The sequence below is a fragment of the Saccopteryx bilineata genome, chromosome 3, assembly GCF_036850765.1.
Source record: "Saccopteryx bilineata isolate mSacBil1 chromosome 3, mSacBil1_pri_phased_curated, whole genome shotgun sequence".
Taxonomy (NCBI): Eukaryota; Metazoa; Chordata; class Mammalia; order Chiroptera; family Emballonuridae; genus Saccopteryx; species Saccopteryx bilineata.
This window is the reverse complement of record NC_089492.1, coordinates 124567614-124595213: the sequence shown is the minus strand read 5'-3', so window position 1 is coordinate 124595213 and position 27600 is coordinate 124567614. Positions and strand designations below refer to the sequence as shown.

Here is a 27600-nt window from a genome sequence, read left to right as displayed (position 1 = left end):
CTACCACTGAGCCAACCGGCCAGGGCCTGAAGTAGATAATTTGAATAGCCCCATTGCCTAGATAGAAAAAAAAAAAAAGACAGTACTAAAATGAAACTATAGATTCATAGTCCTATATTATTGCAGGTGCATAAATCCTTAACAAATATAAGCAAATAGAATTAAGCAGTAACAAAAATATATACCACGACCAAGAATGGTTCATTGCGGCCCTGGCCTAGCGTGCGGAGGACCCGGGTTCGATTCCCGGCCAGGGCACACAGGAGAAGCGCCCATTTGCTTCTCCACCCCTCCGCCGCGCCTTCCCCTCTGTCTCTCTCTTCCCTTCCCGCAGCCAAGGCTCCATTGGAGCAAAGTTGGCCCGGGTACTGGGGATGGCTCTGTGGCCTCTGCCTCAGGTGCTAGAGTGGCTCTGGTCGCAACATGGCGACGCCCAGGATGGGCAGAGCATCGCCCCCTGGTGGGCAGAGCTTCGCCCCATGGTGAGCGTGCCGGGTGGATCCTAGTCCGGCGCATGCGGGAGTCTGTCTGACTGTCTCTCCCTGTTTCCAGCTTCAGAAAAATGAAAAAAAAAAAAAAATGGTTCATTGCAAGGATGCAGGGCTGCTTCACTATTTTGAAACTCAATTAATATAAATAACCTGCCATATTAACATACTAAAGAAGAAAAATCACATGATCATATCTGTTGATGGCAAAAAAAAGAATTTGATAAAATTCAGTACCTGTTTACGATTAAAAAAAAAAACTAAGATAAAGATATACAGAAGGAACTAACTCAGTTGGATAAGGAACATCTATAAAAATGTACAATTGACAATTATACATGATATGAGAAGGACTAAATGCTTCTTCCATAAGATCAGTAACAGGGCAAAGATAATATGCTCTCATCACATTTTCTTTTTTTATTATTATTTACTTATTTTAAGTGATAGGGGAGATAGCCTCTCGGATGTGCCCTAATTGGAATCCACCTGGTAGCCCCCATCTGGGGCCAGTGCTCGAATCAACTGAGCTATCTATCCTCAACGCCTCAGGCCGATGCTTGGACCAAGTGAGCCATCATCAATGCCCAGGCTGACGCTCAAACCAGTTGAGCCACTGGCTGTGAGAGGGAAAGAGAGAGGTAAGGGAGGAGAAGAGAAGCAGATGGTCACCTCCCATGTGTGCCCTGACTGGGGATTAAACCTGGGTGTCTGCACGCCTGACTGATGCTCCATCCACTGAGCTAACTGGCCAGGGCCTCATCACTCTTTCAACATAGTGCAGCAAGTTCTAGGCAGTACAGTAAGGCAAGAGAAGACTACAGAAGGTTTACAGACTGGAAAAGAAGAAAAATTGTCCCTATTTGTAGATGACATGATTGTCTACATAAGAAATCCTGAGAAATCTACAAATAGAAAACCTCTAGAATTAATAATGAGTTCAACAAGACTGCAAGATACAAGATAAACATACAAAAATCATGGTTAATATTGAATAGTAGAGAAAAACAGGATTGGTTAGGTGTTAACAGATGTTTTAAACTTCAAAATTGAATATTGGTATAAAAAGTTGAATATTAGGTATGATCATTTCATGCCTCATGTAATAGGATCTTTAAAATAACATGTACCTTCAAACATTCAGTAAATGAGTTCAAGCAAGAGTGTAAGTTTGGCAACATTTATCAGGCTAGAAATTTTTAGAGTTTTTTATTTTCACTCCTAAAATCATTTGAAAAGTACAGATATGTGTATGACTTCTATTGGGAAACTAGTTACTGTTTAACAGTGGTATTCTGTCTTAATATTCTGCTATGCAATAGCATCATAACTAATTTTTATAGAGTATCCACAAAATCCCTGTTGCCGGATTGTTGCTGTGTAACTAAGGTCATGCTTGATTTATATTGCCAAGAATTTGGGCTTCTGAGGTTTATTGCCTTTTCCTTTTTTATACTGACTGTTGTACTGGCCTTCAAAGAAAAATGAAAAATTAAGTATACTCTATTTGGGAAACTCTTTGTCTCCTGGGCCAGACGGGTGCTTTAAGGAATTTGTGTTTGCACTCCCTTTCTTCATCCATCCCACTCTTGCTTGCATATTTAAATATGGCTAGCATCTTCATTAGTAGTAAAAAAAATTAATACAGGTAGAAGGACCCCTTTACTCATCTATTATACTTATAACTTTCTTATTTCCTCCATGGAGAAGTCAGTGCCTAGAGAAAGGGGTACTTGTGAACTCACAGCTTGATAGAGACAGACTTGTCCCTGCAAGTATATTGAGATCAATTGTAGTTATTTCTTCTGTTCTTGATGTTTTCACTTCCTTTCCCCCAAATTTACTTATCTACACTTTTATACCTTGTTTTATACTTTAAAATTTTTTCATTTTATTTAAAAGATTTTTAAAATAGATATTTAGAGAGAGAAGAGAGAGAGAAAGAAAGAGAGAGAGAAACAGAAATGGGGGGAGGAGCTGGAAGCATCAACTCATATTTGCTTCTATATGTACCTTGACTGGCAAGCCCAGGGTTTCAAACCAGCAACCTTAGCGTTCCAAGTCAACGCTTTTTGTACTGTGCTAACACAGGTCAAGCCTTTGTTTTATACTTTTAAAAATAAGGAATATCTGCTCTAGAACAGTTATTAAAGATGGTCATTGATTTTTACCTTAGAAAATAATTGATTTTGATTGATTTTGTTATAATAATTACATTAACCAGGAAGTTGGCAAGCTTTGTCTTTCAGTAGATAAAGACATTTGGATATATTTACCTTTTAATTCAAGTCAGTATTGTTTTAAAATTTTACTTCTATTTTATTTTTTAAGTGAGAAGAGGGGAGATAGACAGACTGACTCCCGCATGTGTCCCAACTGAACTCCACCTGGCAACCCCCATCTGGGGCTGATGGTCTGCCCATCTGGGGCACAAGCTTAGAATTGAGATATTTTTAGCACCTGAGGTGGAAGCTCCACAGGATCATCCTCAGTGCCCAGGGCCAACATGCTGGAATCAATCAAGTCAAGACTCTGGGACCGGGGGGGGGGGGGGGGGGGGGGGGGGGGGGGGGGGGGGGGGGAGGGAGGAGGAGAAACAGGTGGCCGCTTCTCTTGTGTGCCCTGACCAGGAATTGAACCCAGGACTTCCACAGGTGGGTCGATGCTCTACCACTAGCCAGCCAGCTGGGACCTAAAATTTTACTTTATTATGATTATCAATGCGCTACACATTTAATCAGTAAGACTAGGAAAGTATTTTCTAAAAAATTTTTCTGGCAGGAAAATATTTTGGGATTTCTTTTACCTCATTTTGTTTATAGTTGTTAACTTTGATATTTGAGTGTCAAGATACAAGGGAATAAAAATAAATTTTATAGATGCATAATGTAAAGTTTAGAATATTTTCAAAGGGCATGCTGTCAGAATATTTAGATATTTATCTTTATCGAATAGACTTTATTTTTCGAGTAGACTTTTAAGAGGTGGCAACATTGTCTTATTTGGTTATAGGCTCTCCTGAACTATAAATATTACTTCAGTGTGAGAGTACTGCTTACTGAAGGTGTATGTAGAACCAAATGCTTAATATTAATGGCTGCTCATTATGAAAAGTGAGCATCAAGGAAAGTAAAAAATCTGAAGTTTTGTAATATCTGGACTTTTAAGAATCTCTTGAGTCTGCTAATATCCCCTTAATCTAATCGTGTTTTTTAACATAAGAATTGAAGATGCCAATTTACTGGTAGACTTTCTTTGACCTTAAATTTATATAGAATAAGAGCTACTTTTCAGAGTTTAAAAGTTAACCAGCCAGACTTAAACTGGTTTTTCAGGCAGTATTCAATAACTTCTTAGAGTATGTACCATATTCCCCCATGTATAAGACTCACACCCCCCCCCCCCCAATTTGAGGTCTAAAAACTGGGTCGTGTCTTATACAGTGGTTGTAGATGTTTTTAAACTTGCATTTTCTGCTTTTTTTGCACTTGTTTTTACGCTCATTATTGAAGAAAGTGATTCGTCATCTTACACAGATGAGGACAAGCTAATGGATGGGACAAGTTTTGTCAGTGATGAGGAGTTGTGTGAATTTTATGATGAATAAAACTTGAGTTCATTAACTTTTATTTTTATTTTTGGTATTTTCTGAAGTGAGAAGCTGGGGGTGGGAGGGGGGGCAGACATGCGCCCAACCGGGATCCACCTGGCATGCCCACCAGGGGGCAATGCTCTGCCCATCTGGGCCCAGAGGCAGAGGCCATGGAGCCATCCTCGGTGCCCAGGCCAACTTTGCTCCTATGGAGCCTTGGCTGTGGGAGGGGAAGAGAGAGAGAGAGAGAGAGAGAAAAGGAGAAGAGGAAGGGTGGAGAAGCAGATGGGTGCTTCTCTTATGTGCTGTGACCGGGAATTGAACCTGGAACTTCTACACGCAGGGCTAACGCTCTACCGCTGAGCCAACTGGCCAGGGCCAAATTCAATAACTTTATGTAATACCTTTTTTTTTTTAATTTATGTAAGACACCCCAAATTAAGGTGTGTCTTACACATGGGAATGAGTTATAATTGGGGAAATACGGTAATATGTATATACAGGTGTGGGCAAAAGTAGGTTAATAATAATAATACAAGAATAAACTCTGTTTCATGTATTCACAACTGTAAGCCTGTGTTTGCTTAAATTGATTTAAATATTAATCATACTGTATACTTATTGTCAGTGTTAGATTAATGTACTATAGAATGGGATATATGGTACTTAATTTTATTGCTGAACTTTAAAAACTCAGTTTACATTAAATTCTTTTAAAGATCTTCATGGTTTTTACCTTATGTGAATCTGTTATGCTTGGAATTTTAACCATTTTAGATTTAGAGCTTCTACTGGTTCCATTACTAATCAAATGGTGTGATCTAAAAACTGAGCTACCTAGCCGGGGCAATAGTCTTTCCTATTCATTACTGGATACACACCACAGTTTGTTTATATATTTTTGACAGTTGATGGGTATTGAGATTGTTTCTTGTTTGGTTTATTGACAATAAACCTTCTATGAACATATTGTACAAATCTTTGTTTGGACGTTTTCATTGCTCACTGTTATGTTTTGCTTAATATTAAGAATCCACCAGACCTTTTTTCCAAAGTGACTATACCAGTTTGAGTTCTCACCAGCAATGTATAAAAATTTCAGTTACACTCCATGTTTTCAGAAATATTTGGTATGTCAACATTTTTATTTTTAGCTACTTGCTTTATGTCGGGGTGTTGGCTTTCTATTGTTGTGTAACAAATTACCATAAATTTAGTAGCTTAAAACAGCCCCTATTAATTGATAGTTCTCTAGGCCAGAGTTCAGCACAGGTTCTCTTCAGGGTATCACAGCCTAAAATCCAGATGTCAGCAAAACTGATTTCTGAGTTCTGGGTAAGATTCTGTTTTCTTGTTCTCTGTCAGCTGGAGGCCACTCTCAGCAGGTCCTAGAGACTGCCTGCATTCAATGGCACTTGGCCCAGTCCATCTCCCTTATGTTGAATTCTTCTCATGCTTTGTATCTCTGACTTCTCTCTGTTTGTAAAAGGCTCCTGTGATTACAACAGACCCACCTGAAGAATCTTACTTTAAGGTCAGCTGATTTGGAATATTAAATACATATCCAAAATCTCTTTGCAGTAGTACCTAGATTATTTGAATAACTGGGAGATTTATGGGAATTTCAGAAGGCCCAGTACATAACCAATTTTTGTTTATTTGTTTTCAGCAACACTTCATATGTCTGCAACTTTTCTCATTGTAGTTTTAATTTGGATTTCTCTAATGTCTAATGATGTCAAACATCTTTTCATGTGCTTATTACGTGCTGTGTATTTCTATTGTAAAATGTCCAGGTGATTTGTCTTTTTTTTTTTTTTTTTTTTTGTATTTTTCTGAAGTGAGAAGCAGGGAGGCAGAGAGATGGACTCCTGCATGTATCCAAACAGGATCCACCTGGCATGCCCACCAGGGGCACTGCTCTGTCCATTTGGGCTGTTGCTCTGTTGCAACTGGAGCCATTCTAGCGCCAGAGGTGGAAGCCATGAAGCCATCCTCAGCGCCCGGGTCAACTTTGCTCCCCTGTAGCCTTGGCTGCAGGAGGGGAAGAGGGAGAGAGAAAGGAGAGGAGGAAGGGTGGAGAAGCAGATGGGCGCTTCTCCTGTGTGCCTTGGCTGGGAATCAAACCCGGGACTTCCACATGCCGGGCTGACACTCTACTGCTTAGCCAACTAGCCAGGACATTTGTCTTTTTTTTTTTTAATATTAATATTCTTTGTTCTAGTATCATTTGTTGCAAAGATATTTCCCCACTAAATTACTAGGACACTTTGGTCAAAAAATCATTTTGACCTTTGTGTGTTTGTGTTTATGTGAATGTGTGTGGATAATTCTTTATTTTCTTTTTTTAAACAGAGACAGAGGGATAGATAGGGACAGACAGGCCTGGAAAGAGATGAGAGAGAAGCATTAATCATTAGTTTTTCGTTGCAACACCTTAGTTGTTCATTGATTGCTTTCTGATATGTGCCTTTACTGTGGGGCTACAGCAGACCAAGTAACCCCTTGCTCAAGCCAGCGACCTTGGGTCCAAGCTGGTGAGCTTTGCTCAAACCAGATGAGCCCGCGCTCAAGCTGGTGACCTCGGGGTCTTGAACCTGGATCCTTCGTGTCCCAGTCCGTCGCTCTATCCACTGGGCCACTGCCTGGTCAGTGTGGATAATTCCTTAAGTCAGATACTGTCAGATTCAAATTTTTTGGCTACTTATGTCCTTTGCATTTCCCTGTACATTGTAGAAATGATTTATTAGGACTTTTATGGGGATTTATATTGGGATTGTTTTTATCAATAGAGTTGTATGGTTGAGAGTTGTCATCTTAAGAGCTAGTCTTCTGATAGATATATAAACATGATAAAGCTCTGTTTTTGTTTTTTTTAAGGTCATCTTTCATTTTTCTGAGCTGTGTTCCATAACCTTTATTGTACAATCATTGTACATATTTTATTAACTTTATTACTAAGCATTTTGTATTTTCTAAATGGAAATGTTTTTTTAATTTTCTTTTTTAATTACTCCCAGAATTTCTTGCATCTTGTCTTACTGTACTGCTGCAAACAATCTTTATCTCGTTTCTGATCTTAGGTAGAAGGCATTTAGTCTTTCACTGTATTATGATGTTATCTGTAGGCTTTTGTAGATAGCTTTTATAGATTGAGGAGGATCCTTAGTTTGCTGAGTTGTTTTTATTTTATTATAAATGAGTATTGAAATTTGTCAGATATTCTTATTATATCTGGTAAGATGATACTTGACCTCCCTAGGCTTAGTTATCAAGATTATTTCATTGTAAGCATTGGCCCAGGTCTGTAGTTCAGAGAGAGTGAGTGAGAGATATAAACAAGACAGGAAAAGAAAGAGATGAAGCATCAATTTGTAGTTGTTCATTGATTGCTACTCCTACGTGCCTTGGTGCGGGGAGGGGGGTTAGTGCTTGAGCTGAACCAGAGATGCCTTGCTCAAGCCAGTGATTGAAGGATCATTTAACTGATCCCACACTCAAGTTGGATGAGCCTGTGCTCAAGTTGGTGACCTCGGGGTTCAAATCTGGGCCCTTAGTGTCACAGGTTGATGCTTTACCCACTGCGCCACCATCAGTCAGGCACAGTTTTTCTACAACGTTTTTTTTTCTTAAATAAGTTTCAGTTAGAATCCTAGTATTAAAAAAAAACACCAAAAACAGGTAGTTGGTTTTAAATATTTTTTATAAATTAGGAATTCAGATGAATTACATTAACTTAGGATCTATTATTTATAGAGATAAGGCATCCTATGGAAAGAAAAATTTGAATTGCATGTCTGACATTGGACCCACTTCTCTATTATTACGTATTTTTCTTGTTTTAGTTGCACATCATATAGAAAATTATGTTACTGCAAGTATAAATGGTAATGGCTTTTGCTTTTTTCTCTTTCGCAGCTTTGCAGTCTTAAGGAAACTCTTCAATTAAATAGAGGTGGCAGGAGAAACTTTATTCTGAGCTCTATTCTATCATTGAAAATCCCTAGTGTTAACATTTAATATACAACATGCTTTTGGTATTAAAATATTTAAAATAAATTTTAATCACGTTTTAAGAGTCAGACACATTTAGACCTATTTGATTCAAGAGTTCTTTTTTACTGTATACTTTTTCTTATATAATAGTTCATAGATGTAGATACATTAGTTTACAGCTAATTTCTATATTCTGTGACTTAAAATAGTTAAGTTTAACTTTTTAAATAAATATGTGCTAATAATCTTTTTTTCCCCCTCCAGGGAAATGAGGCAAGTTATCCTTTGGAAATGTGCTCACACTGTAAGTCAAATATTCTTGTTATCAAGAATTTTTTTTGTATTTACATGTCTCTATGTATGTATATATATTATACACCTTTTATATGTGTACATAGAAAAGTTAGCCCATAATTATTTTAAATGGGTAGTGAATTTGACTTATAGTATTAAGTAATCAAAATAGAGAAATGTTTTTATTAGTAATATCTGCAGTATGCTGTAGTTACTAATCAAACCTCAAATCTCAGTGGCTTAACCCAACAGTTAAGTTAACTTGTATTAATATAAATTCAAGTACTTATTGAAGGCAAAACTTTGCTAAACAAGTAGCTACTGCAAAAGATCTTTCTGGGAAGAATGAAGAGTTCAAGTAGTATGGGTGTACTGGTTGTTTCTGATTGTATTATTGGAGAATGTAAAAGCAGAACATATAATCTTCATATTCTTCATTCAAGGATCAGTCAGAGGACCAAGGAGCTTAATAAAAATGATAAGGTTTCTTGTGTGGAAGGGCTGTGATTGGGGAAAGGGAGATCCTGAGAGTTGGAATGGGGACATTTGGTAAATTTAAATATCATCAGGAAGTCCCAGAACTCTCACACAGAGCCTGCTTTGTACTTTCCATCCCGTTTGATGGAGCTGGTCCTGCCTTGTTTGGAGACTTCTTACCTTGCAATGAGGTGCCTCTTCCTTTTTTCCTCATAAAAACCACTATTCGGCCCTGGCCGGTTGGCTTAGCGGTAGAGCGTCGGCCTGGCGTGCGGGAGACCCGGGTTCGATTCCCGGCCAGGGCACATAGGAGAAGCGCCCATTTGCTTCTCCACCCTCCCCCTCTCCTTCCTCTCTGTCTCTCTCTTCCCCTCCCGCAGCGAGGCTCCATTGGAGCAAAGATGGCCCGGGCGCTGGGGATGGCTCCTTGGCCTCTGCCCCAGGCGCTAGAGTGGCTCTGGTCGTGGCAGAGCGATGCCCTGGAGGGGCAGAGCATCGCCCCCTGGTGGGCAGAGCGTCGCCCCTGGTGGGTGTGCCGGGTGGATCCCGGTCGGGCGCATGTGGGAGTTTGTCTGACTGTCTCTCCCCGTTTCCAGCTTCAGAAAAATACAAAAATAAATAAATAAATAAATAAATTAAAAAACCCCCACTTTTCATGTTGTTCATTATGTTTCATTAGTTTGCTTTCTTTTCCTAAAACTTGTCAATTTCTTTCATTCTCATCAACACCTTTGCTTGCTTATGAGTTCTGGGTAGAATGCTCTTATATCAAGCTCTGGTTTTTTGTTTATTGTGTTGTTTTTTTTTTAAACAAGTGATAATTTATTTAAAAAATTGATTTAAGCATCTGTAATGGTGACTTCAACCTCGTCAACTCCTGGCTCAGTACTGATGGAAGTAATCTCCCTAACAATCTCTAACAACTTCAGAAGGCCTGTACAAGTCATGAGTTGCTTGTGGATCTTCATCTGAAACCAGTCCCAAGTCTTAGAAACTTTCCCACAGTGAGTTTTTCTTGTAATGATTCTTAGAGTCTTGGTAGCATGGGAATTGGTCCTTTCACTTTAAGATTCTCTTCCTTTGCAGCTCTGAACAAGTTAGCACACACTCTGAACAAGTCTTTCCAAAGACTACATTGCAGCTGGTTAGAGTAATTCTGATTCGGTGAAGCTCCACCTCTCGTTCTATGAGTGTCTCTCTAGTGTGTGTAAAAGGCATGGCTGCCTGGTAGACTTGGGCCTTGGTGAGAGTGAACAGCAGTGAGTCAGGAGTGGGGGGATAGAGCTTCACTGCAGCTGCAGCCTTGTCTCCCTCAGAGGGTGGTATCAAGCTCTTTACTTAACTGACTTGGTGGTTGTCTTTCAAATCTCAGAAGATGTTTTCTCTCTCTCCCTCCTCAGTATCTCTCTTTTCATGGGTAAGTACCCTGTTTATTTCCTTGTAGCAGGTACCGTAAGCTGAAATTACTTGTATATTAATTCATTTAGCTTCCATTTTGTAACTTTACAATTTTTTTAAAATGGTGTACTCCATGACCAATTACCCATAATTCTGATAACCCAACTGTTTACATTTTATTTTACTGTTTCTTTATGAATTTCTTACATAATTTTGATTATATGTAGGTGTATGTTTCTATTTCAACATGAAGATAAAGTGTTGCATTCAGCCTACTGTTTAAATTGACCAAAACCAAACCTCATTATGACTCTCTAGACCAGGGGTTGGTAAACTACTGCCTGTCAGCAGTTTTATTAATAAAGTTTTATTGGAACACAGTCATGCCATTTGTTTACATATGGCTGTTTTATGCTCAAGTAGTTGCAACAGAGACTGGTCCAGAAAGCCTAAAATATTTACTATCTGGTCTCTTACATAACAAGTTTGCTGGAAGCCTGTTACAGACTAGTCTTATGGATTTGAGAACTGTCACTTTTATCACTGCCAAACCTGTCAAATATGGCCAAGATAGAGTTGTTAACAGGCTAGTGCTCTGTATCTAGATCTAGAATTCTTGTCTCTGGCAAAGTTAGTATGTTGGTATTATAGTTTCTTTAGAATCAAAAGGGATTGCTCAGCATTGTACCTTGCTACTTACTTTTCATTTTGAGCATGGAACAATTATTCTTCCAGTTGCTAGTGGGCAAGAAGGACGTATGAAAGTCTAATTAGCTAGGCTTCAGGCTGCAAATAGAGTTGAGATTGGGTGTTGGGAGTACAACTCTGATAGGAATGAAGTACTAAGAAATTAGCTTTTGTTTATTGGTCAAGGAATAGAGGTCCTAAGGGGACAGTACTTCCCAGATTCTTACCTTCTTTTCCTTTACCTGGTTTTAAGAAAAATATATCGGGGCAGAAGCAAGATGGATGTTACCTTTGGTACATCCAGATGCAAAAGCCAAGTTTTAAAAAAAATGTGTGGTAGTTGAAATAAATGTCACATACTGCTACAGCTGCCTCTTTCAGTTTTATCCTCAGAACTTAGTCTTCTTTCTTATGACTCCATCTGTGCTTTGGTGAAGCTGTTGAACCTTGTCAGGAAAGGTTTGAACTTGTAAGTTAATGTTCAGCCAGCAATGAATCTGACTCTTATCCAGTGTACAGTTTTTTCCCTCTGTTCCTTACTTGGTTCATTAGAATACAGTATGCTTTTATCATATTTTATACTGGTTTGGATTAATTTCTCCAAAATGAACTTGTCCACATTAAAATTAAGACTTTTTTCTGCCACATATTATAAATGTACTTTTTCTTATTTACAAACCTTTCCATTATTGTAAGAGTTTAGTGTTATCTGTAAACAGCTACCATATAAAAAAAAACGTTAAAACCAATCTGTGAAGTACTTTCCTGGTCAGCTTATATTCTATCTTGCCTTCTCATCCCTTCTAGACCCAGCTCAGTTCTGAGCTCTCAGTGAGTCCCAGCTTTCAGTGGTCCCCTTAGCTCTTCAAGTAGTTACTATCTGTTTTGTTCTTTTAGTATTTGTGATCCTTTTTAAAATGTAGTATGATTATGAATCATATGCTGTAAGGTACTGTCTTTAGCGCTGTGACACAGATAAGCACCCACAAAGTACTTATGGTCTAGCTACTGGGAAAAAGAGATGCATAAACTATTATAGTGGAACTAAACCATTTTGGGGGAAAAAAGGTCCCAATAATACTTGGAGGGAAAATAATCCTTGGTTAAGGAAATCAAGAAAAGCTTCACAAAAGAACTGACTTTTAAAATTGTATTTGAAAGCTATGTAAGATTTCAGTATCAATATCAATGTATTCTTTCACCTGTCTGGTCATTTGTCCATTTCATTCTCCTTTTATTGTACCTAGAATTTTTTTTCTTCTCTATACAGTGAGAGGAGGGAAGGCAGCGAGACAGACTCTTGCATGCTCCCCAACCAGGATCCACCCGGCAAGCCCTTTAGGGGTGATGCTCTGCCCATCTGGGGCGTTGCTTGGTGAGCAACCGAGCTCTTCTTAGTGTCTGAGGCAGAGGCCATGAAGCCATCCTCAGCGCCCAAGGCCAGCTCACTTCAGTGGGGCCATGACTGCAGGAGGGAAAGAGAGAGAGAGAGAGAGAAGCAATAGTGGGGAGGGGTGGAGAAGCAGATGGGTGCTTCTCCTGTGTGCCCTGGCTGGGAATTAAACCTGGGACTTCCACACACCGAGCCGACACTCTACCACTGAGCCAGCCAGCCAGGACCACACCTAGATTTTCAATAGTCTATCCAGATGCTCTGCATAGTCATTTCTAATACCCTACTTTTACTTAATTTCTCTCCTAATTCTTAGAACATTTTAAGTGTTATCCTCAACATCTCCTTATCATCCCCCCCAACGTGTTATCCTCAACATCTCCTTATCACTCCCCCCCCCAACCTTCCAGCCCTCCTTGCCACACACAACAAACTTTTCCAGTCTCATATTCATACTTAACTAACTCCTTCCTCCAGTGTCAGAGTTGGGGTTTTGCATCCCTTATTCTAGGCCAGCCTCTTTGCTTGTGCTTTTGATCTTATTCCTTCTCATTTCCAGGACAGTATTTTGTTAGGTTCTTTCTGTTTTTCAGCTGCTCCATCTCTCTTCAGTTTATAAACATAATTAACTCCTTGATCCTGATTCTTCATGCACTTCCCAGTTCTTCTCCATTCTTTGTCATATTTGAACTTCTCAAAAGAAGGGCATACACAATTTCTTAATTGCCTTATTTTTGCTAATTTTGCAGTCTTCTGCAATCTGGCTTTCATTCCCTGTTACTATACTGAAACTGTTATTGTTATCATCAAGGTCACTTTCATTTTATTGACACATTGCTTAATTGCCAAATACGATGGGATTAAAAAACCTGTAAAATCATTTGTGATATTTGAGGATATCTGAACACTGATAAACATCAAGTAATTATTAATAATTTTAGGTATAATGTTACTGTGGTTTATTTTTTTAAAGAGTATTTCTAGAGTTAAATACTGAACAGTTACAAGGAAATAATATCTGATATTTGCTCTCGAATAGTCAAGTCGACTTATAAGTGAAATAAGTCTTCTTGTGTTAATGGTCAAATCTGAATGCCAGATTATGGGATTCAGTATACTAGTATCTCAGCCTTTGTATTTGAGATTTTTTGTTTAACTCTTTTTTTAAATGAATGTAAACATGGAGAGAAAAGTAAGAGTAATATCAAGGAGAAATAGTTATTTAATTATAGTTAAATATGGCATGTAACACGGCAAGCTTTAATAATAAGGAAAGCGCCTGACAAGGCAGTAGCACAGTGGATAGAGCGTCGGACTGGGATGCGGAGGACCCAGGTTCAAGACCCCGAGGTCGCCAGCTTGAGCACAGGCTCATCTGCTTTGAGCAAGGCTCACCAGCTTGAGCCCAAGGTCGCTGGCTTGAGCAAGGGGTCACTCAGTCTGCTGTAGCCCCATGATCAAGGCACATATGAGAAAGCAATCAATGAACAACTAAGGTGCCGCAACAAAGAATTGATGTTTCTCATCTCTCTTCCTTCCTGTCTGTCTGTCCCTTTCTCTCTGTCTCTGTCACACACACAAAAATAATAATAATAATGAGGAAAGCCTGGTTAAGCTAATTTTCACGAGTACAAGAATTGAGGTGTTGACAGTGGGAGTGTGATACAGTGCCTGGCAGGAAGCAGATGCTGAGTGTTTCCTGATCGAGGAAGCTAGTAAGGGCTCACAGCTGGACTAGCTGTGCTAGATATACAACTAGTTGGATAATTTTAAAGGCTGTACTGTTAGGGAAACTCAGTAGTTAGCAGTCATCATACTTATTTTCATAAATAACAACATGTGCCAGGCACTATTATAGGCATTTCATATAATTCAAGTCTTAATCTTCATGATACCCTGATGCGAGAAATTGTAATACTTTACCTATTGTATGGAAGAGAAAACAGGCAGAGACTAGTAACTGGCCTAAGGCCACACAGCAGCAGGTAAAGTACCAAAGCTGTGGCTTGGTCTCAGGCAGTCGTGCTCCGGAGTCATATTTTTAATCCCAATCCTGTACAGCATCTGATAATAAATCTTACAAAATTAATGTTTTGTTTATCTACACATGAATAATTTTAGGCAAACTGGACTTGTTTAAGATACAGAGTATTTCCTGATTTGTGTGTGTGTGTGTGTGTGAGAGAGAGAGAGAGACAGAGAGAGAGAGACAGAGAGACAGAGAGACAGAGAGTCGGAGAGAGGGACACATAGGGACAGACAGACAGGAAGGGAGAGAGATGAGAAGCATCAGTTCTTTGTTGCGGCATCATAGTTGTTCATTGATTGCTTTCTCATGTGTGCCTTGACCGAGGGGCTACAGCAGACTGAGTGACTCCCTTGCTCGAGCCAGCGACTTTGGGCTCAAACTTGTATGAGCCTTGTTCAAACTAGATGAGCCTGCACTCAAGCTGGAGACCTTAGGGTCTCGAACCTGGGTCCTCTGCATCCCAGTTCAACGCTCTATCCACTGCGTCATGGCCTGGCCAGGCCTGATTTTTTTTTCCCCCTCTCAATTCAGTGTTCACTTTTTATTGAGTTAAATTATTCTACGCCATTGTGACTTTGTTTCTGTCTGTTAGCTAATCTGTCTGGACTATAGTTGAAATGTATACTCTGTTGGGGTGATTTGCTCAAAGTTGAGACCTTGTAACTTGGCATGATAACTTGGAAAAGTGACTGTGTAAGATCCTACTTTAGATAGTTTAAGCAGGGGACTAGATTGTTGCACATTTTGAAAGTTTGAGTGGAAAATCAGATTCAACTATTTTTTTACTGTTGTTAGAACCAGTATAATTCTTAATGGTTTTGGTTAAATGAAATACAGGGCCTATTTTGTAGACTGAATGTAGATGAAAGACTAAAAATAGTTTTTATCTAAAAAGATTTCTCAATTTTCTTTCATTTAAAGGTGACCCAAGAAGAGTTTGGCAGACTCTTAAGGAAAGTTTTCTTTTGCATAATCAACTAACTATCTGTAGAAACTCTGAAGTCATCTTTAGCCATTAGGACACTGCTCTAATTTTAACTAAACAGTCACAAAGTTAAGCAGTTTTGTTTCTGGTTTGAATATTTACAGGTGACTTGGAAATGTAGAGATACTGACTTTACTTTGTGCTGTTAATTTCTGCTCTCAATCAGGTTATCTCAGAGAAATTTACATGTTTATATTCTTTACTTAGACTGGTGTTTTTCTATTTTGTGAAAACAAAACTTTTAAGCCCTGGTCAGGTAGTTCAGATGGTTAGAGTATCAGCCCAACATGGCAAGGTTGTAGGTTCAATCCTCGATCCGGGTACATTATAAGAGTCCATTAGTGAATATGCATAAATAAATGGAACAACAAATCAATGTTTCTCTTCCTCACTTTCTTTCTCTAATATCAATAAAATTTAAAAGAAAACTTTTTCATAGAAAAGGTTAATCTAAAGTTAATTTGATTTCCTTCTTCATATCTGCACCTCCTTTATGTTTTTTTTTCTTAAATGGACCAGATTTCTTTAGTTTATTTGTTTTTGTTTTTTTTGAGAGTAAGAGGAAGGAAAGGGGGTGGGGAAAGAGGCGGGGTAGAAAAGCATCTTGTTCCACTTAGTTGTGTCATTGATTGCTTCTCATATGTTCCCTGCCTGGGGCTCAAAAACTCGGCTCTCTGGGACGATGCTCTATCCACTGTGCCATCTGCCAAAGCTAAATGGACCAGATGAACTCCAATTTTTAAATAATATGTATGTTGAAGAGTAATTTCTGGTTTACTCCCAAACTTTTTATTCACCAGCTCAGAAGTCTTTGGAGACATTTTTTTTTTTTGTATTTATATATTCAATATATTCAGTGTGAGGAGGGGAGACAGACTCCTGCATCCACCCTGACCAGGATCCACCTGGCAAGCCCTTTAGGGGGGCAACGCTCTGCCCATTTGGGGCTGTTGCTCCTTTTCAACTGGAACCATTTTTTTTAGCACCTGAGGTGGAGGCCATGGAGCCATCCTCAATGCCCTGGGGCCAACTTGCTCTAATTGAGCCATGGCTGCTGCAGGACGGGAGCATATCCCAGGATAACAAGTATGCCATAAATTGGTTTAAGTTAGAGCAAGAAGCCAAATTGTTTGTAAAGAATGTCTTCGCCCTGGCCGGTAGGCTCAGCGGTAGAACGTCGGCCTGGCGTGCGGGGGGACCCGGGTTCGATTCCCGGCCAGGGCACATAGGAGAAGCGCCCCTTTGCTTCTCCACCCCCACCCCCCCCTCCTTCCTCTCTGTCTCTCTCTTCCCCTCCCGCAGCCAAGGCTCCATTGGAGCAAAGATGGCCCGGGCACTGGGGATGGCTCCTTGGCCTCTGCCCCAGGTGCTATAGTGGCTCTGGTCGCGTGGCAGAGCGATGCCCCGGAGGGGCAGAGCATCACCCCCTGGTGGGCGTGCCGGGTGGATCCTGGTCGGGCGCATGCGGGAGTCTGTCTGACTGTCTCTCCCCGTTTCCAGCTTCAGAAAAATACAAAAAAAAAAAAAGAATGTCTTCAAGAAGGAAGTAAAAGTCATACTATGAATTGTGTGCTGAAACTTCTTAATGTGTTAAAATAAACGGCAGATCGATAACAAAAAAAAAAGGGGCTACTGCATGATATTCTTGGTGATAAATCAGATTGAACTCTGGAGCAGCCATACACAAGTCTTGAATAATTGGTGCTCAAAGTAAAAGAAGACTCTTGAATATGCGTTCTTTTGTGAAAATACCATATTTTTTTTTGAGAGTTAGGGATGAGGAATAGTACAAAGCTAAAAGAAAAGGTCAGGTCAGCTAACGAGTTTAAGTGTGACATACCATAGAGTAAGATAAGATAAAATCAGAGGAAAACCTGGAGAACTTTATGTAATAGGTTGGGGTTGAATTTGATTTACACACAAAGGAAAACTTTGAGAGCTATGTCTTTTGATTAAAATGTGTTAATGACCTACACAATATAATTAGGTTTTTAAAAAAATAAGAGTGTGACTTTTAAGGCAGGGGATTAATAACATTGAGAAAACCTGAAGATGTATTTTTATGACTTTTCAATAACTTACTGTCTATTTTGATTTGAACCACAATGTGGAAGAACCAAGAAGGATAAAAACAATAATTATAAACACCATCAGCCCAGAAACCAGTAATATTCAAGTTGGAGAACATCTTAGAAACAATATGGTTTGATTTTTACCTACCTGGAATGGAAATATTATTGTTCCCTTTTCTCTACACTTAGTCCAAAAAATGTAGCTTGAGGAACATCAATTTATAGTATCTCTCAGTTTAAGCTTCTGTGTAAATTCTTCAAGGGAACTAACATAGCAGAAGAAATTAGATCAGAAGGTACTTCAAGAAATCCTGCCCTGGCCGGTTGGCTCAGTGGTAGAGCATCGGCCCGGGTTCGATTTCCTGCCAAGGCACACAGGAGAAGTGCCCATCTGCTTCTCCACCCTTCCCCTCTCCTTCCTCTCTGTCTCTCTCTTTTCCTCCTGCAGCTGAGGCTCCATTGGAGCAAAGTTGGCCCGGGTGCTGAGGATGGCTCCATGGCCTCTGCCTCAGGCACTAGAATGGCTCTGGTAACAACAGAGCAATGCCCCAGATGGGCAGAGCATTGCCCCCTGGTGGGCATGCCGAGTGGATCCCGGTCGTGCGCATGCAGGAGTCTGTCTGACTGCCTCCCCGTTTCCAACCTCAGAAAAATACAAAAAAGAAAAAAAAAATCCTGTCACCCAGCATTGTTGTTAAGCTTTATTGCATTGATCAACTTAACTCTCTGGGTCTGTTTCTTTATCTTGAGTTTTTCCTGAAGGTATTTAAAAGACAACAAGGGATATTATGAATAATTTTAAGTTCTATATTTTAGGTTAAATGGAAAAATTCCTTGAAACACAAATATTTAAAAGCAATATAAAACAAAATAGAAAAATCTTAATTTTTCAACATAAAGTAGCATTATATATATATATTAATGAAATTGAGTACTTATTTTAAAATGTTTCTACAAAGAGAACTCCAGGGCCAGATGGCTTTACTGAAATTTTAGCAAATATTTAATGAAAAAATACACCAATCATAATCCAGATTTCTTTCAGGAAGTAGAACCTAGCATTACACCAATAGCAACGTCAAAGACATTATAGAAAACTATAGACCAGTATTCACCATGAACATATGTGCAGAAATTTAAAAATATGTATAAGTCAAATCCAGCAATTTGTAGAAAGGACAATATATATACATGAGCATATAAAGTTTATCCGAAGACTATGATTTTAATGTAATTCATCATATTGATAGAATAAAATAAGAAACATGATCTCAGTAGTATAGCAAAGTGTTTGACAAAGTTTATTACTCATTCTTGAAAAATATACTATTAGCAAATTAGAATAGAAGGGAACTTTCTCAGCCTAATAAAAGGGCATCTGCAAAATACCTACAGTTAACATCATACTTAACAATGAAAGACTAAACATTTTCCACCTAAAATGGGGAAAAAGTTGAAGTTTTTCACTCTGACCAGCTATAGTCAAAGTTGTATTAGAAGTCCTAGTAAGTACATCCAGAAAAGTTAAATCCAGAAAAGTAAATAAAACTCATTTCGATTGGAAAGTCAGTAGTAAAATAATCATTATTCTCAGATGACATCATTTTGTATATTGCAAAGTACTAGAAATAATGATGAATCTAGCAAGATTTTGGGATACAAAGACTATGCAAAAATCTGGAATTTCTATAAAATTGTAATGAACAATTAAAAATTGAAATAGACAAAAATACCATTTATAATAGAATAAAAACATGAACTACTCAAGTATAATTTAATCGAACATGTAAAATCTGTACGCTGAACTATAAAACATTTCTGAGAGAAATTAAGAAGCCCTAAAATAAATGGTGAGAGCAACCACATTGGATTGGAAGACTTGATATTGTTAAGGTATCAGTTCTACTCAGGTTGATTCTATAGATTCAAGACAATTCCAAGTCATATTCTAAACAGGATTTTTGTATTAAAAATTACTAAACTATTTGTTAATTCCATGTGGGAATTCTCAAGTAGGTCTTAGAAGAGCCAGAACGATTTTGAAAAAGAACAAAGTATGAAAAGAGTGCTCCCCAATTTAAAAGTTTACTATAAAACACTGGTCCCCAACCTTTTTTGGGCCACGGACTGGTTTTTTTGTTTTGTTTTGTTTTTTTTTTGTATTTTTCTGAAGCTGGAAACGGGGAGAGACAGTCAGACTCCCGCATGCGCCTGACCGAGATCCACCCGGCACGCCCACCAGGGGCAACGCTCTGCCCACCAGGGGGCGATGCTCTGCCCCTCCGGGGCATCGCTCTGCCGCGACCAGAGCCACTCCAGCGCCTGGGGCAGAGGCCAAGGAGCCATCCCCAGTGCCCGGGCCATCTTTGCTCCAATGGAGCCTTGGCTGTGGGAGGGGAAGAGAGAGACAGAGAGGAAGGAGAGGGGGAGGGGTGGAGAAGCAGATGGGTGCTTCTCCTGTGTGCCCTGGCCGGGAATCGAACCCGGGACTTCTGCACGCCAGGTCGACGCTCTACCACTGAGCCAACCAGCCAGGGCCACAGACTGGTTTTATGTTAGAAAATATTTTCACTGACCGGCCTTTAGGGTGGGATGGATAAATGTATCACGTGACCGAGACAAGCGTCAAGAGTGGATCTTAGACGGATGTAACAGAGGGAATCTGGTCATTTTTAAAAAATAAAACATAGTTCAGACTTAAATATAAATAAAGTAGAAATAATGTAAGTTATTTATTCTTTCTCTGCGGACTGGTACCAAATGGCCCAGGGGTTGGGGACCACTGCTATAAAACACACAGTGATGATACTGGCCTAAGATAGACAAATCAGTGGAAGATAATAGACTCAATTATTTATATTATTTATATATCATATATGTGTGTATAAAATATGATGTGCTTGTGTCCGTGTTTTATACCATATATATATAAGACACAACTTTAATTTGGGGGCAAGAAATTTGAAAAAAATGTATTACATAAAGTTATCTTTTTTTTTTTTTTAACAGAGAGAGAGTCAGAGGGATAGATAGGGACAGACAGGAACAGAGAGATGAGAAGCATCAAGCATCAGTTTTTCATTGCGACACCTTAGTTCATTGATTGCTTTCTTATATGTGCCTTGACCGTGGGCCTTCAGCAGACTGAGTAACCCCTTGCTCAAGCCAGCAACCTTGGGTCCAAGCTGGTGAGCTTTGCTCAAATCAGACGAGCCCGCGCTCAAGCTGGAGAGCTCGAAGTCTCGAACCTGGTCCTCCTCATCCCAGTCCAATGCTCTATCCACTGTGCCACTGCCTAGTCAGGCTTACATAAAGTTATTGAACGCAAGTTTTATTCATCATAAAATTGATACAACTCATCACTGTCAAAACTCTCATCCATTAGCTTGTACTCATCTGTGTCTGATGAATAATCATTGTCTTTATATATTGCCTGATCCTCAGTTCCATCTATGGGATTTGAAATGCCACACTTCTTTTAAAATCTACAACCCTCCCTCAAAATTTTACAACCATTGTATAAGACGCACCCAGTTTTTAGACCCCGAATTTTTTCAGAAAAGGGTGCATTTTATATATGGGGAAATATGGCAGTATATATTTTTTATTTTCATATTAGTAGGGTGCTTTCTTTGCTTCGTCTTGTGAGACTATTCGGTGCAGAATATAAATATTAAATGGCTAGCCTATACCAGAGGTCCTTACAAAATTTTGATTTTGGGGAACTGCTTTATGAAGGTTTGATTTGTGACCTGTCTCTACTGTGCCCCCTGGTGGGTTTTTTTTATTTGGTATAACATGTAAATATAATCTTTACCTTTCTAAGATAAATTTTACAAAAGACTCTGAAACTTTTAAATTAATCTTTATGTTGAAAAACTACCCAGTAACTTTTGTTAACACTATAAAGCAGGGGTCCCCAAACTTTTTACACAGGGGGCCAGTTCACTGTCCCTCAGACCTTTGGAGGGCCAGACTATAAAAAAAACTATGAACAAATCCCTATGCACACTGCACATATCTTATTTTAAAGTAAAAAAACAAAATGAGAACAAATACAATATTTAAAATAAAGAACAAATAAATTTAAATCAACAAACTGACCAGTATTTCAGTGGGAACTATGCTCCTCTCACGGACCAATGAAAAAGGTGCCCCTTCCGGAAGTGCGGTGGGGGCCGGATAAATGGCCTCTGGGGGCCGCAGTTTGGGGACCCCTGCTATAAAGCTTTGTGCTTGTGGTAGTCATTACAAGTTTCTGCATAAATAATTTTGTCATGTTTGATAGCTGTTACCAAAATACTTCTAAGGTATTTCAAATCCCTTATTAATCTTTCCTGATAGTACATTCTATAGTAGGAATCCCCAAACTACGGCCCGTGGGCCACATGCGGCCTCCTGAGGCCATTTATCCAGCCCCCGCCACACTCCCGGAAGGGGCACCTCTTTCATTGGTGGTCAGTGAGAGGAGCACATTGACCATCTCATTAGCCAAAAGCAGGCCCATAGTTCCCATTGAAATACTGGTCAGTTTGTTGATTTAAATTTACTTGTTCTTTATTTTAAATATTGTATTTGTTCCCATTTTGTTTTTTTACTTTAAAATCAGATATATGCAGTGTGCATAGGGATTTGTTCATAGTTTTTTTGTTTTGTTTTTTTGTATTTCTCTGAAGCTGCAAACGGGGAGAGACAGTCAGACTCCCGCATGCGCCCGACCGGGATCCACCCGGCACGCCCACCAGGGGCGAAGCTCTGCCCACCAGGGGGCGATGCTCTGCCCCTCCGGGGCGTCGCTCTGCCGTGACCAGAGCCACTCTAGCGCCTGGGGCAGAGGCCAAGGAGCCATCCCCAGCGCCCGGGCCATCTTTGCTCCAATGGAGCCTTGGCTGCAGGAGGGGAAGAGAGAGACAGAGAGGAAGGAGGGGTTGGGGCGGAGAAGCAAATGGGCGCCTCTCCTATGTGCCCTGGCCAGGAATCGAACCCGGGTCCCCCCACTCCAGGCCAATGCTCTACCGCTGAGCCAACCGGCCAGGGCCTCATAGTTTTTTTTATAGTCCGGCCCTCCAATGGTCTGAGGGACAGTGAACTGGCCCCCTGTGTAAAAAGTTTGGGAACCCCTGTTCTATAGCATAGTTCAAAATATCCTGCCACACAAAAGAGATTGGAGAATCTCTTCTTATAAATATGTATAGTCAGAATGGGGCTGGAACATTGTATGGTGCCAGAAATGAAGGAAGTGCTCAAAATGGGGATTGGTGAAAGGTCACATAGCAGCCAAGCTAAAGACCAAAGCTGGAACAGTTGGACTAACAAATAATGATATTACTGAGTTTTAAATCACAGACTAAAATAAATGTCCATGAATCGATGCTCATATGAATAATACAGAAATAAATGGGGAGGGGCAGGACAGTTTTTGAAAGAGGAGCATTCTAATTAATGTATAAGGAAAGAGGGAAAAGAAAAATCATTATTAGGCAAATTTCATAGTAATAAAATCTTGTGGACAAGACCCACCAATGGATGTTTAAATTAGGCCACAGTTTTAGGAGAAATAGGATATTTGCTTAGTTTCAAAGTATCTCCTCTACACAATATTTTTTTAGTGCAAAGGGAATATAGTAGATTTTATAGTAGTGAAATCTGCCACATACTGCTTTGGCCAAGTAATCAAAATTAATACACTAGTTAAAAGACATTGACATCATGAACCCCCCTTTAATATGATGCACTGAGAAGGACACACTGTCATTTCTATGGTGTTCTTGCCCCAAATGCCCACATTCTTTCTAATCATGAGACATCAGCAAGCTCAAACTGAGGGACGTTTTACACAATACTGGATCAGAAGTTTCAAGGTCATGAAAGACAAGGGAAGAATTAAGAGCTGTCATAAATTAGAGGAAACTAAGAAGAAATTGCAGAAAAGTTAACAAAAATAACAATTCTCAAATATCCCTTTTGCAACTTCCTCTAATGATAACACCTCACAAAATCATAGTGCAATTATCAAAATCAAGAAAATATTGTTAGTACTGTTAAACTGCATATGTTAGTGAAAAACTGGTAACATTGAAGTTTTATTTTTCTTTTTCAGGATTCTAAACATGATCCCTTATTATATTTAGTTGTTTCTTTCAAGATATTATTGCTAGAAGGATTTGAAAAGACTTGTTATATTTTGTTTTTGCTGTTAAATCATTAATAATAAATTTTTTATGAAGTGGCTATTAAAGGAATTTCCTTGCCATGTATAAAGTGTTGGCCTGGCATATGGACATTCCAGGTTTGATCCCCGGTCAGGGCACACAGGAGAAGTGACCATCTGTTTCTTTCCCTCACCATCTCCCCCGTCTCTCCCTCTTCTGCTCCCAAAGTCAGTGGCCTGATTAGTTCGAACATGGCCCTGGATGCTAAGGATAGCTTGGTTGGTCTGAGCATCAACCTTAGGCTTTACAAATAGCTTGGTACTTGAGCATCAGTTCCAGACAGGGATTTTGGGGTGGATCCCAGTTGGGTGCTCTGTCTCACTATCTCCCCTCCCCTCACTTTGAAAAAAGAAAAAGGGAATTTCCTGAAGGAGCAGTAGTTTTGTTGCTGCTTACTATATAATTACTAGAATTTGAGGAAAGTTTATGTTTCTACTGTTCTGCTTATTTTTCTTTTGGTTCTGAGAAACTTCAGATCACCTAAAAGAGCTTACAAATTGTTTTTACTTCTAACTATAATAATGGTGGGATAGCAGTTTGTTGTGAATTTAGTATTAACAATGCTTTAAGAGCCAGAGACGAGGTCTCTTCTGTACTGTTTTAGAATCTCTTAAAGTCCTTTTTTCTAAATGAGAAAATAAAAAGTATAGTAAACAGTGATGGTTGTTTCCTCACTGAGAGGATTGTGAATGAATATGCAACCTTCTTCTATCTCTATTAATATTATATTGCTCTAGTATTAATATGTCCCAGTTAAAAATATTTATTAAAATTTACTGTAGGAACATGAGCTCTCTAAAAGCAAATTTTAAATAAGAGTCTTGAAATCACTTGTCAAATTGAGTAACCATCTAGATTCTCCACAGTTATCTCTGAGTATACTCAGGGTAGGTAAGGTCTCAACAATTTAATTTGGTGATTTTAAGGAAGCAGTTCATCAGTTGCTTATTAACTTTATATTTCATGAATTCATACTAAAAGATTAAATTTTTAATCTTAAATTTTATACTCTAGGTATACACACAAACATGCAGGGTGGGGCAAAAGTAGGTTTATAGTTGTGAGTATACCAGTTTATTCTTGTTAGTATTTATTAATTATTACATTATTTTCCATGCAAACAACTGTATATAGATGATTTATATATCCCACTCTGTATATATATGATTTGATGAGATTATTTTGCTACTTTGTATAATATAATTTGAATTGGATACATAGGTATTTTCAACTTTTAAATAGATAGTCCTCCCAAAGGTATTCTTACAAAAAGTAGAATAACAAAATGTGTTTCAAGCTGGCAAAACAGATGAAAAAGAGTATCTGAGTCACAAGATGAGTCAAGAGGGTGAGGTTTGTTTTTTTTTCCTTGTCCATCTGTTTTAAGGGAATATGATCCCAAGCAGTATGGAAAATCTTTGATGAAACTTGATGCCAAAAGTTGGAATTTGTTCTTTAATATTTAACTTGTACAAAGTGAAGACCTGAAACATTTAATGGTGCTGCCAAGATGAATTTGTTCTGATTTTAGAGACCTGTGCCTAATTTGTAGGAGATTGGTAAATGCTGATATTTCAAGACCCAAGATCTGTTCCGTACTTGAGGATGCATTTAATTCTTTAGCAGGTCTAGTCTGCAGTGCTGGCACATGGGAGTGCTGAGGAACTGCTTCTCTGGTGACAGTAACAACCAAGTCAGCCACTCTGTTTTATTTCTAATAGAGTTATTTTTACCATTAATTTTTGAAAGCTAGCTTTCTTAGATCTTGGCTTTAAAAATATTCATGACATTGCCTTCTAAGCTAGCCATTTAAAAATATTTTAATTATGTACATACAGATTCCTTCATTGCTCAGCTAGTTTCAACTAGATAATAAGTACTGAGTAATCCAGTGTGTCTCACTCATCGTTGTAATACAAGCAGGAAGGAAGGGACAGACAGGAGGAAATAAATGAGTGGTTCGAGAATAGATACTGCCTTCTTTCACACTGACTTGTTAAAGAAGCTCGAGGTGAGGTTTGGCTGCCTGGGGAATGTGAGGATGGTAATGAATAGAAGATTAGTTGGAGCTTGTTCCCTCCAAGTCCTTCAGGGACTTTATAAAAAGCCAGTTACTGTCAAGTTAAAGTTTCACTGGCACAGTGCTTTGCCTTTGAGAGGTTTTAAACTACTCATCCAGAACAGGTATCAACTAGTTTATAATATTTCATAAGATATTTAAAGGAGAAGAAAGTGAATAGGTTTTTTATTTTTTAATTTTTTTAGTGAGAAAGAGAGAGACAGGAAGGAGAGAGATGAGAAGGATGAACTGTGGTGCTTTAGTTCATTGATTGCTTTCTAGTATATGCCTTGACCTGGAGCTCCAGCTAAGTCCATGACCCCTTGCTCAAGCCAGTGACCCAATCTGTCCTTCTCTCTGTCTGTCTTTCTTGCTTTAAAAAAAGAAAAAGGTCAAAGCTGTGCTTAATTGTAATTGGCTCATACAATAGTTGCAGAGAATATCCGTGGAAGAATATTCAAGGAAGTAGCAGCATTGCCTCCAAGAAGAGGAATTGGATTTCTACAGGATGGGATGGGAGGGAGCCTTTGAATTTTGAACCGGGTTCGAATTTTGAACCATGAACTTTATTAGAATAAATTAGAATTTAAAAAGATGAGTCAAAGTGAAGGAGCTTTGGTACAGAACAGAGATTGATTTAGCCTGCCTGGTAGGAACCACCTGACTTCCATGATCAGCTTAGCATTGTCAATCCTATTTAATATCTTGGTGTCCTCAGCATATAAGTTGGCTGTGTGTTATGGCAGGTGCAGGCAAACAAAAAGGTAACCAAATATTGATAAAAATACTTATTATGTACTTTCTCTGTTATAAGGAACTAGTCAACAGTATATGTAACTTTTATTTAAATTTGAAATTAAACTATTGGTTAACTGCTGAATTTTCCCTTGTTATCATGAACTCATTTTGTAAATCACGCTGCTCTTTCTGTTTGCTTTCAGTTGATGCTGATGAAATTAAAAGGCTAGGAAAGAGATTTAAGAAGCTTGATTTGGACAATTCTGGTTCTTTGAGTGTGGAAGAGTTCATGTCTCTGCCAGAGTTACAACAGAATCCTTTAGTACAGCGAGTAATAGATATATTCGACACAGATGGGAATGGAGAAGTAGACTTTAAAGGTAAGAAAGTAGGTTTTAACATTACAAGTTATGTTAAAAAATATTTGAAAAATTTTAGTTTTTCTTAAATGCCTTTATACTATTACTAGTCTTTTCTTTTTAAGTTCTGATAACCCACTACCATCAGACCAGCCAATATTACTAGTCTTATAAATTATGTTAAAATCTCAGTCTGTGGTATGCAAGCCTTAATGAGTTAAGATCTTTTATTTTTTGGTTCATAAATGAGTAAATTGTTCTTATAAGAGAATCTAAAAAGTGAGATTTAGTATTTCCTTTGGTTTTAGAAATTAGTCTCACTTTAGGAAAACATCACAGGAGAAATGTGATTTTTTTTTTTTTGGAATGATTATACTTAGCAGTAGAAAATAAATTTTAGTAAAGAGGACATGGGCATTATCATAAAAAGGATTAATTTAATTAATCTAGATTTCACAAAGACACTTTGGCAGTACGTTTTCTGATATTAACATGATGCATAATTTTATACTTGATTCTGTTCTTTAAGGTAAACATTTCAGTTCACTGAGGAATCATCAATAGATTTTGATATTTTAGTTTCAGGAACTTAACTATATAAGTGAAGGGATCTAAAAGTGATAGGATTTAATGTTTAGCAGGCAGTGAAAAAAAATATTTTCACAAAACTTTCAACAGTTTATAGAAATAAATTTTGATCTAGAAAACCAAGTATAATCCTTTTTTAAAAGCCCTTTTAATAGTTATATTCAAAGAAGAAAGAGTTAAATAGCTTGCAAAATATGTTTTTGGGTGTTATGCTCTGTAGTGCTTACGAAATA

At 38.6% G+C, this 27600-nt stretch overlaps 1 protein-coding gene across 2 annotated transcripts in view; it reads left to right on the top strand.

Moving 5' to 3' along the window:
• The window catches only part of PPP3R1 (protein phosphatase 3 regulatory subunit B, alpha), an 86032-nt gene that overhangs the window by 48130 nt on the left and 10302 nt on the right, over positions 1 to 27600 (top strand). The window contains exons 2-3 of one of the 2 annotated variants that reach the window (XM_066267274.1): positions 8341 to 8380; positions 26624 to 26800. In XM_066267274.1, the coding sequence (XP_066123371.1) occupies positions 8341 to 8380; positions 26624 to 26800 (217 nt within the window). Of the gene's footprint in view, positions 1 to 8340; positions 8381 to 26384; positions 26447 to 26623; positions 26801 to 27600 lie in introns of those variants that run through there. The other variant, XM_066267275.1, reaches the window with a different exon arrangement.